Source organism: Watersipora subatra, chromosome 6, assembly GCF_963576615.1.
Source record: "Watersipora subatra chromosome 6, tzWatSuba1.1, whole genome shotgun sequence".
Classification (NCBI taxonomy): domain Eukaryota; kingdom Metazoa; phylum Bryozoa; class Gymnolaemata; order Cheilostomatida; family Watersiporidae; genus Watersipora; species Watersipora subatra.
In genome coordinates this window covers 44,331,856-44,354,531 of record NC_088713.1, presented here as the reverse complement: position 1 = coordinate 44,354,531, position 22,676 = coordinate 44,331,856, and the positions used below count along the sequence as shown (strand labels likewise).

The 22,676-nt window shown below is 32.5% G+C and overlaps 1 protein-coding gene across 1 annotated transcript; it reads right to left on the bottom strand.

Annotated features, from left to right (window-relative positions):
• Positions 1 to 2,921: 2,921 nt before the first annotated feature.
• On the bottom strand, positions 2,922 to 21,759 carry LOC137398293 (uncharacterized). Its single transcript, XM_068084401.1, has 7 exons — positions 21,615 to 21,759; positions 20,086 to 20,187; positions 18,204 to 18,304; positions 16,054 to 16,109; positions 13,141 to 13,263; positions 12,330 to 12,420; positions 2,922 to 3,576 (listed from the first exon to the last, which is right to left on the bottom strand). Exons 1-7 carry the CDS (start codon positions 21,757 to 21,759, stop codon positions 3,469 to 3,471), a joined length of 726 nt encoding a protein of 241 aa, XP_067940502.1. The 3' UTR covers positions 2,922 to 3,468.
• Positions 21,760 to 22,676: the final 917 nt, after the last annotated feature.

Here is a 22,676-nt window from a genome sequence, read left to right as displayed (position 1 = left end):
AGGTTTTATAGTAACAGTAACTAAAATTATTTATGACAGTTAAACCCTACATGCAACTTGCATGGTTGGCCTCATTTACACCCCAACAGAACATCAGCAGAGTCCAACTATCTAAAGTATTTCCAAAGTAAATATCCAAAGTTCATCCATTATTCACAATTAAACCATTTGAGCCATCTATGATCCCATGAAGTGCAGCAGATGTGAGTAGCAAGCTTTAATCCCTTTTGTGTGAATTATTTTGGTGAACATATTTAGCATACCTAAAAGGCATATAATTACATAATTGACTGTTGTTACTTTGTACCTTTGTGCCAGTGAGCTGAGAGAATTTAGAACATTTTCTTGCTTATCGACGTGTGGTAATGTATCTCCAAACTTTCTTCTGTTAGATGTACATGTTCTTGACCGATAGCAATACTTGTCGGGTTTTTAACCTTTACTAACACTTTCAAACATTTTTATAAAGGTATTGAAGTTTAGGTCAGCAGGCAGCTCCAACTTATTTGTGAATTTCAAATTATAATGTAACAATGGCAAAAGCTAAATTACATTATTACCTGTGTGCAATTGTTAGAATCTCTAAACTCAGTAAAGATTGAAATAATGCCAAAATTATTTTTGGTTTTAAATTGAATGGATAATTAAGAAAATTTAAAAATTTGTTTGATAATCATTATGATTAAAGTTTAACTTATACAAATCGTTACAAGATTTTATCAGAAATTATTGAATTATCAAAAAAAAATTAAATTAATTAAATTAATTTAAATCATTTTTTATCATTTGCAACTGTTTTTAATGTTTAGGATGACTTGATTGGAGAGATGTTTCAAAATTGGAATCATTAAAACTTGATTGTGATTAAGACGCTCCTAGCGTCAAAAGGTGGTGGTATTTCACTTTAATCAATAGTTTGGCTCTAACCAGTTTGTTTTGACTGCTCAGCACTGGTGAATTTCTCCTATGCCATTGACCAAATCTTTTCTCATTGACCTGATAGCCCAAACTGTTTCTTTTATTTTAGATGCTAACACACGAGAATCGAACAGGGATTTTGTAATTCAGTAATACTTCAACTTACGAGTGCTCCAACGTACGAGAAACTTGAGATACGAGCCAGCTTTTAAGCAAGTTTTAGCACTAACATACAAGCCATGTTTGAGATACGAGCACGTGAGTCAGTTGCCAAGTATACCGGAGGTGTTTTATGACAACAGCAGCAATCTGTATTTTTCAACTGCTCAGGTTATACTTTTTTACTGTGTTTTGTGAGCGCTTTTCAGTGCAGAATTATGTGAATTAAAAGTATTGCGCGTAGACCGAAAGTTTGCCAGTAAAATGAAAAACAATGCAAAGAAAAAGCAAATGATAACAATTGATATTAAACGGAAAGTTATTGAAAAATATGCGAAATGTGTATGAGTAATTGAGCTAGCTTAGCAATATGACAGAATCATATCCACAATTATCAAACAGAAGGATTATATTCAGGGCATTTAGCTGGCAAAAGGATTAACCGTAGTTTCTAAACGGCGCAGCGATCTTCACGACCGCTGATGGAGAGATCGCTCAGGCATTGGATGAAAGATAAACAATTGGCCAGTGACAGCGTAACTGAAACGACGCTATTTTAAAAGGCCAGTGCTATCTATCAAAACTATAAAAAATTGACATTCGGACAAGTTGGCTAGTGGTCGTGCATTAAACCTTTGTGACGACACCTGTGTTTGCCCTAATCGCATCGTGTTGAAAGGGCGACAAAAGGAAAACGTCGTTAGATAGGTTTATCTTAAAGCGGCCGGCTAGTCGTGAAAGCGAAACAAAGGAAAAATTAGCTAACCAGCAAGAAACTTCAAACGGTGAACTCCGAAGAAATTTTAATTACGTTAAGTTAAAAATGAAAGTTTGCTTTTAGGTTTGCTTCTATGTTTGTCTTTTAAGACTGATAAAATCCAAATTCATCAAAGTCAAATGTCGTAATGAAGGATAACTTATATCTCCCTTTCTGGCAATTGCTAGCATTAGCTGCTATTGTATGTATTGAATTTTACATTTTAATTTATCACATTCCCTTGCATTATTTTTTATTTGTTGCTTTTTGAAGGCATGTGGTAAGTTACGACAATAACCAACATGTTCTTCCTGTTACAATATCTTGTTTTGAGAGTTTTATTTGCATTTTTTAGAGTATGGAAACCAATCAATATATATTTAATTGTTCTACATATAAATAAATTGCACCAACATGCGAGTAAATTGACATACAAGCTCAGTCTCGGAACGCATTAAGCTCGTAAGTCGAAGTATGACTGTAGTGGAAATTTGAGCTCCATTTTCGATAAGGATTGATAGTTTCACATCAGCTATCATAGCACTAGATTTAAAAGACACAGGTCATCATGCAAGAAGAAAATGATGGACGGTATAATGTAAAAGCAAGGGAAATGAAAAAAACAGCTTTGCTTTGTGGTTACACGAGCTCGTTAGTAGACTTGCGATTTTAGTGTAGCAAATTTAAAACCAGTATAAAGATGACTTTTCATGGTCAAAACCTTTTTACTATAAATTGACAAATGAATGATAGCAGAAAAACACTGATATTTACATATACATATTTTCTTTTTATTATTTTAATAACAAAAATCATATAATAATAATGAAAAAAATAATATATAGTTTTTATTATTTGTTCTATCAGAACAATGTGTGTTTGAATAGTTATAAAAACTAAATTGCTCTTAAACTGGTTGGTTAATTGTCAAACATTCAATTAAATAAAGAAGAATTGCCGAGGAAGGGAAAACAATTAACTCCATTCTTTGAAGGCTGATATCTCGTAATATTCGATGCAAACATTTCAAAAGCTTGCTAATTACAGTAGTCATAAAAAGCTCACTCGTTTCTTGAAATGTTTTATTTATTATTGAACTTTAATGTTCTAAGTGAACAACATCAGTTATTTTGTTAGAAAAGGTGTAAAAAAAGTTGTAAAATTAGGGATACAATAAAAAAGTGTGAATGTCTAAAGCAATTCTTGCTACAAAAATACAGGCTTGTCTGAACAAGTGCTTCATAAACATTTTTGTTTAAATATATAAAACATTTGTAAACAAAAACTTGTATAGATGTCAGAAATCCTAAGCTTGGCAGATCTGTAGTCTTGTAACTGATGTATAAAAAGAACCTTCAAATGTGTTAACGTTTGACATTAAAAATTAAATTCGTAAATATTTTTTCCATTAGGTAAATCTGTCATTGTATCAGTTTTTGTTAAACTTATATTCTCAATCAATATTGAACGATATTGATTGGTCATCAGCTGATCATACATGTACTATTGAGTTTATCACAACACATAACTGTATCACTGTGAGGCAATAATCAATTTTCATGGATGTGATTTAGGGTTGTAATTGTTGAATATGATTGTTGAAATGACTTCAAGATTACACTGAATAACTTCCATCACAAATGAGTAATTTGAGTGGGATGGTGATAAGGAATCCTCAATCTCGTAGTTAAATAAGGATATGCCTCTTGCAGTGAGTGGCTCTGATAGTAGCGCACAAGACCCTGAAACAAAGTCAAATTTATATTCAGCAAAATGCCTCAATTAAACATTGCTGTCTCTAAGGATATATAGTCATGTGCAAAAATCTAGGACCACCTACAACAAACTAGTAGGTACTTCCGAATCCTTTATAACCAGTCGTCTTAAAAAGAGACATGAATACAAAACTTTTTATTGTCTTCAACCATAACTGTCACGTACAACTTTTATCGTATTTACTAGGTAAATCAGACACGCTGATTCCGATTTTTTACTCAAAAGAAAGATTAGTCTACTAACTTTCAGAGTAATGAAGGCTTTTTTAGAGCGTCTTAATAGCGGTCTCAAAAACAACACGATCGTCACAACAAGCTCCGCCCATAAATGCGTGACGTAGCTTAGCTTTTTAGGAACAGAAGTTTCGTAGGGATGTTTAGACCAATTTAGAATAATAGAGATGGGTGTTTTAAAATCTATTAAAATCTAAAATCAGCCTTAAAAATAACCTGTCTTTTCTGAAAGGTAGATAAGCTATTTAACCCTTTCGCGGGGGAGTTTTTGAGCCCATTTCTGATCGTCCTGGGTGAATTAATTTTTCACAAAAATGAACATTTTGAAACTTTATTGAAATGATATTTTTTGCTACACTATGGTTGTATGATAGGTTTGTATCATATAGCAAGGCATTGTACAATCAGTTTTACACCCTTTGTGCCTATTTGAGCTATTTAAACTATCCTTACACATATAAATATTCAATAAAAATTGAAAAACTTGATTGTTGTTGCGATACTGTTATATTATTGAATAAAACATATTCTGTATTTATATTACAAATAAAGCATTTTACAAGTAGAACCACACTTTGAAATGCATATTAGCCTCTGGTAGAGCAAATACTGGCCCAATAGGACTGGTAAAATCATTGACATTGGGGCATTTGTCATTGCTAAAGTTTCTAATTACAGTCCAAACCCCATCATTACTGATTGCATCTCCTCCACCATCCCTTGGCCCAACAACAGAAGCATCGTCATCACTAGACTCATCACTTATATCAAAGTCAATTAGATTGGCATCAGAAAAATTTGAGTCATTGTCTGAGTCATCAACTATAAAATCTGCCAAAACAAACTAGGCCCTTCGAGTTGATCTAGCAGGTCGTTGGGAAGATGAAGCCATGATTATAAAATGTTTTTGTGTTCTCAAAAAATCAATGCTTGGATCTTACTAAGTAAAAAAGGCACAAAAAGAGAGAGCATCGACAACGATTGTAAAGCATAAAAATCATTTCGGGGGAAAAAGGCTTAGTATCTTACTGAGTAAAAAAACACAGAAAGTACGTTTGATAACGATCGCCCAAAACAAGTTGAAATAAAAAGATACATGTCTAAAATGTAGTTATTCAAGTCGTCACATGTGTTCTTTTACTTTATAAAGTATTTAATTGAATAGAAAAATGAACAAAGACCAATAGTAAGTCTTAATACATAGTGCGTACGATATCGACATTAATATCGCACTACCCACTGGAATCACTATCGCCAAACGACATTAACGTCGTACCACCTGCAAAAGGGTTAACATTGCATATTTAAAAATGCGCGATAACAACGCTAGCTTGTAATAAAACCGCGTTTTATGAGCTCATTTTTCTCGGCGTTCAGCCTATTTAAACATCATGTAACAAGCTACGAGCAATTTTAAATAGTTTATATACCTTTCATAAAAGGCTGAAACTATTTTGTTTTTTCAGTGACTAATATTTAAAAGCATCACTTCGGCTGTTATGTTGCTAAGCAGTAGTAAATGTAAATACTTTTATTTACCGGATGCTACTTCTGGAAATGAGTACTTATACTGTCAGAAATACCAAATCTATAAAACTAGGAAAATACAAATCTCAAACATTTGAGAAAGCTAAAAAATAAAAAAACACTGGCTTGAGAAAAAAATGTTACCTGCTAACTTTTGTTAATATAATACTTCATTAGTACAAATCAAATTTTTAACATGTAAGGGTATTATGTAATTAGGAAAAGCCAATTTTAATTCGCAAGTGCTACAATAGTTTCACAGAAAACAGTACATTGTTAAAATAGCAATGATATATAACTTTCTTCTATGCAAGTTGGTTATGTTGGCTTGTTAAACAAAGTCTTATGAAGCAAATGTAGGAAGATCACGAAAAGGAGTGGGTGACCTTGAACTTATGCCCATGACTTCAGTGCAGACAAATATGCAATAATAATTTGACTTGTAACCGATTCATTGTACAATATCCACCATAGCAATAAACAGTGAAAAATATGATCTACTTAAAGCCCTATCTGTATTAGTCATACAGTTGAAAGACTAGACTATCATTACATACATGTACTTTGAATCTATCAATGATGTTGAGTGCTCCCCGAAAATTTGATAAACTTTCTCTATTTAGTATTTCTCATTCACTAAAATTTTTTCAGCTGGTTAACATAATAGGTATTTGTCATCTAACCCACAAAAATCAAAATTAACAAGCACTATAAAAATTTATTTCATCTGTTCAAATGGTCGATTTCGAGAAAATACAAAGTGATTTCAAAGCGTTTACAACAAGTGAAACGTGAAGTGAAAGTGGAACTTCTTATAATTTCAAGAAGTTTAATTTTTGTAAAATAGTTGTTGATTATTTTTGCTGAGTTCCTTAATATTTTTATTATTTTTTTGATATAGTTTTTGTTTTTAAGCTATCAATACTATCATTATCTTAATAAATAATTAGTTTATTTATTTTTTATAGATTAATTTTTATATAAGATTTATATTATTCCAATTTTTGTTTAAGGTTATTTTAGGCCTATAAAAATTTGTTTATTTTTATGTTAATAAATCTACTTTATCTTAGCTTATCACAAGATTAGTACTTGTCCGTTTTTATCAAATGCTCATATTTGGCGCCTCATCAGCTTAATTTGTTTACAATAATAATAGAATAATAATAGAATAATAATATAGTAATAATAGAATAATAATATTACAATATAATAAGAATAATAATAATTATAGAATACATTTTAGCAGAAGCATCAGCTAAAATGTATTATATTTCCAAGGTATTATTCACCTATTCCTGGTCCCACTATATTCATCACGCAAACGAGCTGTTCTATCTTTTCTAATGTGATGATGTGTTTGAACCTTGCAGTTATAAGACTTTGTTGGTCTTCTCAAATTTATGCCCCAATACTTCAATTATAAAATCACTTAATGGTAACATTAGAATGTCTTAAATGGTTTTAGGGTCTAATAGAGATAGAGCAGGCTAAAACTATATTCATGCAGTGTGTGCATTAGCTGCGTATAACAGCTCAATATCCAATAAAACCATTTATTGTCACCTATCCTAAAGGTGCATTTACTCCAGGCCGATTTGTCGGAGTTGTTTCAACTCCGACAAAATCAGAGTTGGAACCGCTTCTAGTCTGTCTACGATTTGAAATACGTTTTTGCAGAGGCTTTTACACCGGACCAACTCCAACTCCGATTATACAAAATGGGTCACTATTTTAACCAATTAAATACAACATCGATACCTATTTCATGTTGAGCGCTTATCACCATAAACGGAAACGATAACCTTGCCATTGATTCATAGCACGCCCACACTGCTTCTTACAATAATTCTTATAGTAATAATAGTAATAATTTAGTTCGCCAAAAGTAATTTTTTTCAATGATAGAACAAGACAACGACGATTTACTACTATGTTGTGCTGCAGCTGCAGCCGTTATAGTTTTAGATGAAGTTGAAGAAAAACAGGTACGTACTCATACTCATATTTGGATATACATTGTATAGTCAATTATTTAAGCTATTCATATTGTTAACATTTAATTTAACAATATTGTTTACAGTTTTTCATCAATGTTTCAATTTACATAATTTTATTAATTGTCACTGTACCCGGTTAGACCAACCGTTAGAAAAAAATATTGCTTATATTTATCGAAATCTCACTATATCTTCGTAAATCCACCATTGAATTTCCCTCTGACAATTTCTATATTCGACAGTACCCTAACAAGACAATCTACTTTTAAACGACTTGGCTTTGTCATCAACCCGACCACATCTCATTTTTGTCAAATAACAGCATCTAACCTACGTTTATTTTATAACATTTGTCATCTTATGAACTTTGATATTGCCAGACTATATTACTATAACTTTATCCATTCTTATCTTATATATGGCCCACATGTGTTCTACCCTACAACACCTGTAAAATCTTTTAAAACCAAACTCAAACTACACCTATTATTCTCTGACCAATAATACCATTCACCATCTAGTCTTACCTATTCTAACATTATATGTTGGTTGTTTTCATAACTAGAAATTTGTTGTCATGGATATGCATAACTGTTTTCACAGAGTTTTTGTTTGTCCACTTTTTGTTTAAACAATACCTTTTGTTGTACACTGCTTTTTAGTTAGTTTACTTGCTGTGGTACCTTGTGGAAAACATATTATAAAATATGACTATTGATTACCACAATAAAGATTGATCATATATATATTGCCTATTAGTTTTCGGGAAAATCTTTCCTCGATTTGTGACCCAAACCGACTTTTTACATGATTGTACTACTGCATGTTCTGTATATTTGTAGGAAGATTTGAGAAAGGGTAAACCATGGATCGGTCCAATTACTGGATCACATACCATACATGGTGCTTTTTATTCAACTGTGCGAAAGCTAATCGATGCTACTGGTGATGACAAGCTACCGTCCAACCGGGTTGGCACGTTCCAAAATTACTTCCGATTGTCTAAAGAAGAGTTTTGCTTAGTTTTATCGAAAGTGGAGCTAAAAATAAAGAAGCTAGATACCCACTATAGAGAAGCTATTACTGCCAAAGAACGATTGATGGTAACACGAAGATATTTAGCTACCGGTTCTAGTTTAACTCGGCTGCATTATGAATGGTATATCTCAGTTGCTAGCGTATCACAAATAATTTCCGAGACTTCAAGAGCAATATACAATTGTTTAAAAAATGACTTTATTAAAACTCCGTTTAGTGTGCAAGAATGGCTCAACATCTCGACTGATTTGGAACAGAAATGGAATTTCCCAAATGCCATTGGTGCCCTTGACGGCAAACATGTCATGATGAACAAGCCTTGGCGAGCTGGGTCTGAGTATCATAACTACAAGGAACAGGAATCAATTATCTTGCTGGCTATGTGTGACGCGAATTACTCTTTTACGTATGTTGATGTTGGGGCACAAGGTCGAGCTTCAGATGGAGGTGTTTTTGAAGTCAGTACGCTGCAGGCATCATTGACCAGCAATAATATTAATGTACCGCCTGCCCGCTTGCTGCCAGGGTGTAAAGAACTTTTACCTTATGTAATATTAGCCGATGAAGCCTTTCCTTTAAAATCTCACTTGATGCAATCATACCTGAAAAGGGTTTTGACAGATGAGAGAAGAATTTTTAATTACCGGTTGTCACGGGTTAAAAGACTAATTGAAAACTCTTTTGGAATTCTCTCTTCGACATGGCGAATTTTACTTTGTCGCATTGACCTTCAACCAGATAAAACTAGAACCATTGTATTGGCTTGCTGCGCTCTTCACAATCTGATTCGTAGTTCTTGCCATCCTCCTGAAGGAACAGTGCTACTATTACCTCAAGAACCGTCTAATCTAGCAGACACTAAACCTAGTGTTGAAGCTCGACCCGTTAGACCAACTGAAGCTGCTAAGATGGTTCCGGAACAGTACTGTGATTATCTCAACAAAAATGGAGCAGTCTGGTGGCAGAGAGGGTACACATTGTTACAATGATACAGGTGAGCTTAATTTAAAGCATTTTATAACTAGGCTGCTTGAAATTCATTTCTTGTGTTCTGACATTTCTCATCAGCAATTTGTGTGCAGGATACAAATAATTGCAATCATTTCAAATTTTTTCACCCGGTTCACCTGTAGTTTGGTGAGCATATCTAAGACTGTCTCTTGCAGTAGTGAATGAGAATTACCTATGTTTTAGATCTGTCAAGCAATGGTAACACAGTCATGGATTGATGAATTATTATTATATTCGATGTACATCAACCAACACTACAGGAGCTCATTTTGTTGGAAGCAATTACGGTGTTTGCCATTTACTGTACAGCAGTTAACATTTTGCTCAATGGTACAGACAGTGTCTAAATTTCATGTTTATTGAATATTTAAGTCATATTGATCTGTGTAAAAACATTATCACACACTTATGACATATACATTGGTGTGCAAAATAAACTGGACCACTTTTCTAAAAAACTAAAAATCTCATTTACAAACTTTGTTATCCACTGTAAATATAGTCTGTAAATTTAGTTCATGGCCATAAATTATATATTAAATTACTCCTATTGTTGTCCTTGTTTCACATATATAAATGAAGCAGCTGTTAGATTATGTTTTTTAATAATTATGTAGGCTGAATTCTGATCATTTCAATTTTTTGAAATGTTGCAAATTAAAAAATGAAATGTTCAGATTTTAGCCTACATAGTGATTTAAAAACATAATTTTATAAACTGTTTTATTTACATATTTGAAATTAGGGCATAAAAGGGATACATTTAATATATAATATATGGTTATGGACCAAATGAACAGTAGGTAACCATGTTGTACATGAGAATTTTAGTATTCCCATAAAAGAGGTATATATGCAGAAAATATAAGTTTATGATTATATGAAAACTTGCTAGTACTATAATATTAAATAGCTCGGATCAGTGTCCGCTTCGGTTGATTGACCATATATAGGTGCCGGTGGTTGCTCTTGAAACCGAGCTTCATGAAGAATTTGTTGAATCTTCAACAATGTGGTAGAGGCTACTTGTTTGTTTGAAATTTGGCGGAGCTGCTCGGCAATCATCTTGCCAGCATAGTCAAACTCATCTAATTTTGTGTTCCTACTTTCTTGCACTGTCATCATAGTGTCTGTTATTGCTTTTAAAGTTTTAGCTCTAGTTTCTTTGGACTCCGCCCTCTTGCGCTTGAGCGACCGGGATGGCTGAACTGCAGTTTCAGGTTCGGGCGCACTTTCACCATTCATTTCCTCGAGACTGGGAGACGAGGCAATTGGTACAGCTAACACTGATGAATCTGATCTATCCATGTCAGCTTGACTGGCTGAGTCTGTTGGTGCTGAAAAAGATGACGAATATGAGTTATTTGTCGATTTGTCATACAGTAGCGTGGGTATTGTTACATGTACCATGTACAATTTGTAAAATTCTGTAAATGAACTACGTACCTTCACTAGGCATCTCAATACTAGACTCAGTCTGATTGACATGCACCGTCGCTGAAAGAAACATTAGGCTGGTGTAATATGGCCAAGATGGTCGATAAGCATCTCCAGCCCCTGCACCTGACCTCTGAGAACTGAGTACTTTTTTATATGCTTTCAGCCAGTACGTACGTAGCCCTTGATACTTGGCTTTGACAATTTGAACTAAAATGAGACGAAAAACTAAATAAATAATTAACACATTGAATTCTTGTGTAGGTAAACCAATGAGAGTGATCTCTAATAAAACCATCAGCATTGATGAAAATATGTTGCAGTTTGGCGAGGGTTCAAATAAAAGCGATTATTATTAAATTTGTTGTCATAAACAAACTATTATCATAAACATTAATAATGTTTAATTACTACATGTTTACTACCTTTGCTACATCAGCTGTTTACACAATAACACTACACTGCGCACTATTGCTAGACCTACTAACCTGTACTGTTCAGCGACTTGGCTAAATCCACATACTGTCCTTGAGCCCGTGAAAAATGCTCCGGATGCGTATGGTTCCATATGTAGAACCGTGATTGTAACTCTGCGATTAACTGCTCAGAACTCAGTGATTTCAATGCTAATTTCAACTGATCTTTAGGAACAACGGAATAAACAGCCATGTTTTATGATTGCTATGATTGCTTATGATATTTCCCGCGCAATTGCGAAATTTTGCAATATTATGAGATATGATTGGTCAATTTATTGTTTAACTCCGACAAGGATGGCCGTCAAAATCAGACCAACATAGTATGTAGCATTTCACCGATTTTGTGTCTTTGACGGAGACGAGGCAGTTTTTACAACCGATTTGTCTTTGACACCAGGCCGATTTTGTCGGAGTTGAAACAACTCCGACAAATAGGCCTGGTGTAAACGCACCTTAACTTTCACAATAAAATCTACATACAGGACAATATTTAACGATAACCAGCCAAAACTTAAAAAAATCTAAAACTTTTGTTTTAGCAAAAGAGTCTGGGTTTAAAAAGATATGTAAAAAGTTAACTGAATAATTTGTAATATAAAGTAGTACAGAATATTATAATATAGTCGATACATATGTTCCAAAAAAACCATTTAATGTTGCAAAAATAGAAGCTGAGATTTTCAAAATGGAAAATGTTACGTTGGAAATTGCAATATTGAAATGTTCTATTGTAATAATGTACATACTAACATGTGCATTGTTACAATGTTTCATGTTAACGTGTTACAGGTTAATGGCAATGAAAAATTGTTACACTAACATTAACTGTTGGTGTAACACTGTTACATTAATAATGTTAGTGTAACAATGTTAATGTAAGATGGTTACAGTAACATTAACAAGTTACATGTAACAATTTAATGTTACATTAAAATGAAATATCGGCAAATGTAACTATAAAACTATACCAAATGCTTTAGATGTTAATACTCACTGGTATAGAGCTGAACTTGGTTTTTCCATGATCAATGGAGTAAGCCTTGTTGGCCTTTCTTATTAAAATGTCATGATATTTGCCTTGTACACTACAATTAAGTGAGAGTAAATCATTATACGAATCATCTGAAGAGTTATCCATTGATGGTTAAAGTAATTCCACAACGAACACAAATCCAAAAATTTCAAGCGATGTTATATGTTATGGCAAATTTGGCATCACAAATAATCGGTCAATGCCCATATGCTAACATTGATCACATATAATTTTCACAACCACTGCATGCCAATAAAGCTTTTTGTACAAAACTTAATAGCTACACAGTGTAATTGTTTTAGTTCTCAATAAACCTTTTTAGTTAATCCATCCAATACACTCAGTTGACAAGAATCTTTACTAACACACTTTACAGCAGTGCATAATTGTAGTCACGTCATTGGTATTCTGAATATTATAAAATTATCTAGTAAACTAAGCTTTATGAATTCCTATTTCACAAAATAACCAAAGATCCATTAGTAAAGAGTACAGTCAGTACACCCATCTATAATATATACAGGACATTTTAGTAATAGATTTATATACTTCCGAGTGAAATACAAATTTTTTCATGCAAAACTGGTTTAAATATCAAGTCAAACTAGTCAATAATAGCAGAGTTAAAAAGGACCTACAGTAGCAACCGATCTAATTTTGCATAACTAGACAACACCATTGTACTTATCCTGCTTGTCACTTTAAATTCTACAAACAGCAGTTACATATATCAGAAATATGTTCAGAGAAATATGTAGCATGTAAAACTTGCTTAACAACAATCGCACGTGCTCCAGGCATTCTCCGCAATTCTCTAACAAGAAATAAACCATGGGAACTTCCATACATGTGGAGCATCTGAATGGCTTCATCAGTTTTGCACAATCCAACATACCTGTTTGATATAAAACAGGATGAATACACATAAGTTCATTAGATATCTCAAAAAACACTCTGACTCAGAAGCTTTAAAGGTTTAACATAAATTAAACTCCTCTTCTTTTCAGGTCAACACTCATGAAGTTTACAAACTTAGTTTGTAAACTTCATGAGAATAGGTGAATAATACTTAGAAAATAGAAAATGGGAAAAATACATTTCAGCTGATGCTTCAGCTAAAATTTATTATAGCTAACAAATTAAGCTGATAAAACACAAGACCAAATAAGAGTATTTGAGACAACATCCATATTTATATCACTTTGAAATCGGACATTTGAACAGATAAAATAAAATCTTGTTGTGCTTGTTACTTGTGCCTTTTGTAAGTTAGATGAAGAAGTATAAACAGTTTATAAAAATATGTAAACAGTGACAAGAATGATTATTTTTTTTGATTTTGTAGTTTGCAACCAAAACAAGAGCAAAAAACTTTGTTTAAAATCATTTTAACAATTATCTCTGCTATTTTAATTTGTAAGTTATTTTCAACCGACGAAATAATCCCACGACCAAACACGAGCGAAGCGATTGTTTGGGAGATTTATGATAAATGCATATGTGCACACAACTCACAAAAATTATTCATCAACGGCCGTCTCAAACCCTTTTACCGTAATCTCATCAAGAAATTTAACCATTTTTGTGTGGAGTCGTTTAAGTATAATAACGATACAAAACACATATAAACCTATTTAAATATGTTACCAAGTCTTTGAAAATGCTCGACAATATCTTGAAACTTACCTATCTGATCGGATAATACATAACTAGAAAGATTAATTTGACCTAAAATCGCCATCAAAACCTGACAAACCTTTTTTAATCAAAATTAAGATCGGCCAACGAAACGCCGATAAAGCCGTGCGACAGAGAGTCGAACCAATAAGTTGTGCACATTTCACGAGAAAAACGTGCACATTTCACCAGTCTATGGCATTGTCCAATTGCCGAAGGTTTCTGTAATTAACGTAGATGTACTGAAAAGTAATCATTTCTTTTCTGGCGATTTTAAAGATAACTGACATTTTGGACATTTAAAATGAGTACTTTGGTATTCCAACTGATGTCCAAAGCAGTGAAAGTAAAGGAAATGACAATAATATTTTTCTAACGATTCTTATAAGATTATTATAATATTTAATTATAAGAATAATTATTTGATTTTATAAGATTATTATAAGATTTAATTATAAGAATAATCATTTGAATTTACAAGATCGAAGTATATAGTGACCGATGGGGGGCAATATGTTACTGTTATTTTTCTAACGATTTTGTTGATGATACTACGGCTGTGCCCAATATCGCGGTACTGCCAAGTCGTTTTTAATATCTTGCAAAATTATTTAATTATAAGAATAATTATTCGATTTTATAAGATTATTATAAGATTTAATTATAAGAACAATCATCCGAATTTACAAGATTGAAGTATATAGTGACCGATGGGGGCAATATGTTACTGTTATTATTTGTCCAAAAATTTTGTTGATGATATTACGGTTGTGCCCAATATCGTGGTACTGCCAAGCCATTTTTAATATCTGCAAAATTAAGTTATAGGGCTACACTTTCTCATAGATATACAGCTATTTCTATGACAACCAACTATAATCTGTTTAGATTTTTAAATTCAGCATATTTGTTTGCATATACATACAAAAATCTAGATAAATATCACAACTTCTTGATATTGGTTGCTATGACATATTGAAATGTAAACAAAATTGTGCATTGGTTTTCGTTTCTCAAACTTTAACTCTTGTTTTCTCATAACTATGTTTTCGCACTAATGGTAAACATGCATTCAGTTTATTGACCATAAAATCTGCTGTAATTCTGCTGTAATTAAGCTGGAATCAAACGTTTTTTGCAAAATAACTGAAAATTTTCTCCTTCTGCGAGTGTAGATAACTCTAAGTCTCACACACCCGACTTAACCATGGTTTCTTTGACCATGACTCATTTCTTCACTTTGGTTACAGATCGCTGTCAAAACCATTGTACATGTACATTCAACACAGCCAACTTTCAAACTGGGTATATTACACAGCAGCTTGCCATTTTACTTCTAATATTGCATTTCTCCTATTGCGGGGAGAGATATAAATATAATCTTTTTCTTTCATAATTGTTGTTTGGTGTACATAATAACACCCGGTACATTACAGCTACCATTGCAGCTACCATTGCAGCTCTCCTATTGCACTGCAGTGCCATTTGACTGCTAATATTGCATTTCTCAACCAGGAGTACCCTTTCTGTTTTCCAATGTAACTTTGGTTGTGGGCTGTGTGACAGGGGAATTTCTAGTATCTGAATTGTTAGCTATGAATTTTTATATGCTTTACAGAATGAGAAATATGCAGGAGCATCAAAACTAAAGAATGGTAATACCACGCAAAAAAAACTTCATGAAAACCAATAAAATTTTGAATTCTAACAACTCTGTTAACCTTTTTAATTACTACGTTCAGGCGAACAGTAATAACCGCACAATTTGAATTTTTTATTTTCACAATTAGTTACCTAGAGACCATCAAAGAATTAAGAATGCTGAGAAGTTCAAAGGAAGAACGTGATCTTGCATATTTCTAAAAGATTTTGGAACAACTTATGTATGATCCAGTCTTACATATATTGAGTTTGGCAATTGCTAACCATAAACATGCCACACTTCATCAACAAACATTTGTACTTCTACATTAAAGCGTACTTTGAGACGAATTCAGAAGTAACTTACCAGGGAAACTTAAACAGGTCTTGCGTAGTTTCATTCACATTTGTTGAGACTTCCCTCTAAAAAAGTAGAGAACAAATCATTCCAATAGAAGGCAGTAATGAACCCTTAAACACGTGTCAGCATATCATGAAGATGCCTATAAGCTGCTCCTTCATGATGAATTTTATGAAGTGGACTAAACCTTTCTCCAGCTAAGTCAGTAATAATAGAATCATATAGGAGGTCCTTTGGCTAGGTAAGTGGCCTTAAAACGACTTGTGTATCCAATTAACACCTTGGCTTGTTTCCTTGGCTTGTTTATCAAATAAATCAGTAGTTTGTGTTTGTAGTGTTTAATTTTGCTAAAAAAACTTTGAAATTGGGAAGTTTGATGTCTGAATATTTTTGGTAAAAGTGAGTAACTGACTCACAACCACCAGCTACCAATTTCAGCAGCACGCTGACTGGTTTTCAGCAATCATACTGGCTCCAATTAGTCTATGCAATGTTATTGGTAATTTTTAGCCGTCTCTGTCATATCATGGTGCTTTATAAAGCACATTACTAAATTTTAAAAAGATGGAGAATAATTTTTGAAACGCACAAATGAAAATGCTTATTAATTGATGCTATTAATTGATGATGTTAAATTGAACAATTCTGGGTCCACAAATGAGGAATTAAACACCTTGTGAGTTCAATTCAAGTAAAATAATATGTCAGTGCTGCATTGTTAAATATGAACTCACTCAAAATTTTAGTGGATTTTATTGATAAAGGATGGTGTTTCTTCATTATTTGCGATTGCTTCTGATGCTTGAAGTGGTCCGACTGTCAGTATGTGTCAAGATTAAAACCGACAAAACTGGACCAGGGTTGAAATGTTCAGATCAGGCAAAAGTGACTATGACATTTATAGTTGCAATGAGATCCACAGAATAGAGATGCATAAAGCTGAAACGTGAATGCAATAGCCAATATTAACTATAGCAACGATAACAACTAATGACGTAGTTTCAGATGAATTTTTTCCCCGACCATTTTAAATGCAATCAAATCTTATCGAATTTTATTTTGAAACATCCTAGTAGTTAGAGCCCCTTAAACATAAAAAAAAACGATCCTATTGATAGAAAAATACCAGAGCTTTTTGATAAAATTTTGTGCGCGTTCATATTTTTGAATCTGTCAAACTAAAGGAAAATATCCGTACTTTGGAATTTATGCAAAGGAAATTATTCGAAATAAAAGTAAGATACTCTCGTGTTTCTATAAATAGCTTGTTATAAGATTATTTTAACTCTTGTTTCTAAAAGGAACGCTGCTAATATATATAATATATCATAAAATATATATATTTTATAATTTATTATATATATATGTTATAATATATTATATATAATAGCTAATATATAAAGTATATATATTATAATATATATTAATATAATATATAATAAAGCAAATACAATTTGATTATTAAAAAAAATTATTATAAAATGGTTAACATAAAAATTATATTAAAATTAAAATAATTAATATAAAAATTTAATGTGTACTATTAAATTTCATTTAAGGAAAATATTTGTATGAAATCCTTGAGATATCAGGTCATTTGAAGCACCAGTTTTTTCCTAGTTGGCCGCAATGCGCATGTAACTGTTGTCTCAGATGGTCTATTTCAATGACAGGTAAAATGAACCAATGAACTAACAGCCTCCTAATAGATTAAAACTAATTTAGGGTCAAAGCAGAAAAAGACTTACTTTTCCTAGTATGTAATCGTTCTCAAGAATAACACTTATTCAATGGGCTGTTAACTTCTAAAACGGAAAATGCCTTAGCAATGTGGGTGGGGTGTGTTGTTTAATGCTTGATCTTAAGCTATTTTACACACTAACAAAATTATTATTAGATAATATCAGTGTCTGACAAGGAATTGTTCCACAGCTACTGCTAGCAAAATATTGTACTTCGAAAATTAATAGTGATTCGTTGTAGCAAACAAGAGCCCACACTAGTTTTTTGCAAACTATGAAGCAATACAGAAATTTAAAATTCTCCCAACAAATATGCTTACGTTTTTTCAAAAAAATTATTCTGCTGAATCTACCAAATTAAACCAATTAAAAAACTATGATGGTATGATACTTCTTTGCTAACTATATAATCACCTCATGCCCTGAACAACTCGGTGTCTGCGTGCTTTCCTGGATCTCCGCATAGTCTGCATATTGTGCTGAATAACTGGGTGTCTTCCCATTTCCCTTTATTTCTGTATAGTATACAGAGATAAATTATATAGTATATAGGGATACAGTATATAGTGTTGTGTAGAACAATTAGTTGTCTGCCTTCTATCAATTTCAGCATTCTCAATATTTTGATCTTTGGAAGTAAAGTAACTCTAGTCGTATTTTATACAGGCATTTGGAACATATTTTAAACAATTAAATTTTTCAGTACACTGTAAACTAGTGATTTTTCAAATAAATAACAGATATACATAGCTAAAGTATTTAAAAAAATTATTTGTTACCGTTTTTTTTTTTCAAAAAAAAAATGTAACAACCTCAATTTGGCACATTTTAAAATGTAAACCAATTTAAAATTGAAAGTTTTAAAATTTACGATGCATATCAAAAATGTAGACCAGTTGAGCACATTGGTCTACATATTAGTGAGAAGCTTCATGTGTTCATTATTATACTAACAACAGCTATGAAAGCCTATGTAAACTCCATTAATTGGAGCATGTTTCTTTTTTGTAAACAAGAGATCTCACTATTCTTGGTAACATGTTTGTAAACTAGGCATGGTATATTATTTGAAAATGTGTTAAAGGTGAACTGACAGCACCAATTTATTATGCACTGGCAGTAACAAATAGCATTACAGTTTTAGGGTCTTAATAATCTCTTTGTGTAATTTTGGCCAATAATTATGTTTTATTACCACTTTCAAATTTTGAAAACGAATAAAAAAACTGGCAATCTTTGCAAGGCATAGAAGGTGCATAAATATAATCAAAATATAAATAATTTTTAAAAAATTTTTTAATTTTTTGTTCAAATTCTGTATTCAGGAAAGCAGGGCAAGCAGTAATAGGTTTTAAATGAATGCCTTTGAAGAATAGCTAATTTTATAGACTTTTTCATTTCCAATTTGTGTGAATAATTTTGGTAGCACACCAGAAAACATTTGAAGCGCAATGATGGAACAGCATGCGTAAATGATATGATATTTGTGATTTCCCATTATTTACGCATGTTGCACTTCATAGCTCTGGAACTACTATTTTGAGAGCAGTCAATTTTATATTATCTGAAAGCCAAGAAAATACTGCATCAAGCAATTCAAAGAATTTCATAATGGGAGCAAACTTGCATGCGTAGAGGCATCAAGTAACTCTAAATGACCCATCATTATTTATGAACATGCGCATATAATACATGCATGTTTTGCCAAAATGTGAACCCCTTATGTCCCAACTAAGAGAGTGCTTTGTGAAGTTCTTGTCTACAAAACATTTTCTTTGTTTTTCCAACACCGCAATTATTGCTGAAAGATGCAAAGTCATGAGTACATTGGTTTAAATAGATGTAAAATTAAAATGATCCGGCGGATCCGGCCGCTGAGACATTGCTCGTTTGACGGGCTCTTACGGGCTTCGGCTCGAAAGAGTTAAATAGATGTAAAGTTAAAATGCTGTCAGTTAACTTTTACGTGTTGCAAAGCATCATCTCCGTCCTGCCTTATATCCAAAAACGACTTTAGTCATTATGTTATGACATTGTTATATAAACTGTTTCTATACAGTAGGTGCTATGTATTCAGAGTTGTTAAATCATGAATGCTTAGATAGTTGTCTACCCTTTGAGTTAGTCTTGGTCGATGCCTCCGGTTTCTGATTATTGATTCATGTTTCCGATAGATTTGAAAAATAAAAACCAGTTGTATACATACAATAACAATCAACAACCGAGACTTGAGTTTTTTAATTTGTAATAATGTTTTAAAATAAACTGTTTATATGGTTACTGTGAGATGAACAACCTGGTCGTGATAGATTCTGCTGCTGGAGATCGCTGACTATTTGCACCAACTCTTTGATCCTCTCCTTATACGCCAGCTCCTTCAATGACCAATTTTCCTCTCCTAAACACAAGTTTTTTACATCATAACTGAGGCAAAATCTGTGTAACGCTTAAATGCCTGACATAGTCTTTAGCTTTTTATATTTAAATGGGACTTTGTCTGTATCCTTACTAGTACTTTATATGGGCATTTGTCTTTTCAAGGTGTCTCTACTAAAGATGGCAAAAGAAGAAACTTATTCATGGAGGTCTATGGTATACTAGAATGCGTTCCTTTCATTCGAGCAACTCTAACAAAATTACAACAATCTTCAGTAATACAATACAACTTAAAATCAAACATCCGAGAAAGGAAATTGTGCATGTTTATTACAACCAAGTCAAGTACCATGACACATTTGATATTTTGATATTGAGTCTGTTCAGAGGATAAGCATATTTTAAGTAAAATTCACTAGTCAAATGTTTAAAGGTTGACTTGCCACAAAATTCACATTACAGTTATTTGGAATCAAAAAGTCCACCATGTCTTACTCTGCTGTGTTGTAGGTGCAAAATAGGTAGAAATGTGATTAAAAGCTCTTAAAAGTTCAAAAACAAACAGTTAAGCGTAGCCATCACAAAAACGCAGTAGGTTGGAATCTCTTTATTTCGATTATGTAATCAACTCAATGTGGTTATTGTTTTGACATGTGATGTTATCACGTGAACTGAAAGGCCAATAAAAGGCTCAATATAAAACTTCTCATAGCACTAGTTCAAGGCAAACACTTTGAATTCTCCCGAAAAGCCCGTATCACATATAGACCCTCGCTACTTTACAGTTTCGTTTCAGCCCAGTCTAATCATCTAGTCGTAATCTGATCATCTGACCCACATTTCCTACCACATGGCGCGAACAATTTCTGCAACATTTTTTGACTATCACAGGTGACTAACAGGCTCCTCATGTTTATCAGAAGATGATATGCACTTCTTTGAGCTGAGGTTAAAAAATTAAAATAAATTTTAGGCTAGGTTTTGAGATATTGGTGCTAAAAGTGACAGCATTACAATGATGATAAAGTAGACGCGTAAGGACAATAGTCATGGTTTTAGTAAATGCATGAATTATATTTGTGAAAATATTTCGACGAATGAGGTTGCATGAAAATGTAGACAGAAGCACATCATGTTTAACTACGTCCAATTTGAGACGTTTTGGAGAGGGATTCCAACCTCTGGCGTTTTTGTGATGGCTGCGATTAACTGTTCAATTTGTAGTTTTTAAGAGCTTGTAATCACATTTCCACATATTTTGCACCTACAGTACAGCAGAGTAAGATGTGGGGAACCTTTTGATACCAAATAACTGTAATGTGAATTTTGTTGCAAGTCAACCTTTAATCATGTTTCAAGTAATTAAACGTTTCAAATTGCAGAAAAGAAAAGTTATTGATTAAAAGAAACTTTAAATTTTAAAAATATTTAGATAGTAAAAAGTATCACCTGTTGCAAAAGTGTTGATTTCTGCACTAAAACTGCATCCGATTGTAGATTTGATGTTGAAAAAAAGCTCTTTAATATGTTTTGGCTGAAGTTGAGCGTACACATGGTCATCATCACTACTTCTAAGATGTTCGTAAATGACCATAACGGTGTTCTGGTGCAGATCTTCTAGAATGTTCTTCACGTAAGAAACTGAAAAAATTTTAAAGTTTCATGTTTCCAATTAGTGACAAAGAAAGCAAAGTAAATAAACAAAACAATTTCGAAGAAAATGCATCAAGTCTTTGATAGAGCACTTGGTAAGCTTTATAACATTTCAAAAGTTTAAATTACCAAAACAGCAAGGGTAAATTCAGTCTTACTGTATAACTCAAATGCTTGCAGTCCAGAGCATTTAAGAGACAGAACTAGAATTCTGACATAAACACTAACCTGTAAATGGTTTATTTCTTAAGTTAGCTTGTCATTTTAATTAAATAAATTTCAATTTAAAATGTATTCAAATTTAAATTTCAAGTTTTAAATCAAATTTAAAATTTACTTTTAAATATGAAAATTTCAACTTGAGAATTTAAGTTTAAAAAATGGAATGTAAAAATTTGAATGTTAAATCTAAAACTAATTTAAAATACACTGACCTGTAACTGGATCATTTCCTAATTTAGCTTCTGTAGTTTGTATTTCCAGGTCTGCGATTCTACGTATGTACAACTCTTCTCTTTTGGTTGACTGATAGTTCCCTAGTTCACAAACCAATTCATTAACTATATGATGTGCAAAAGCAATTGCGAATTCATTTCTGTCTGTTAGTTGAAGCTTTCGTTTACGCCACTAAGAATATTTTGTGAGTTTGGGTCGCAGGAAGCTTCAATAAAAGTGAGAAAATTGCCAAACCCCAAACAATATGTTCAGCCTCCTGATGATCTGCAAGTCAGATCGACTAATGCAATATGACATTTTGTGAGCCATATTTCAGTTTCGATATGAGTGTAAATAAATTATTTACTATATTACCTTAATTGATATGTTACTTTTTTCGTTTAAACAATTTGTAACTGTAAT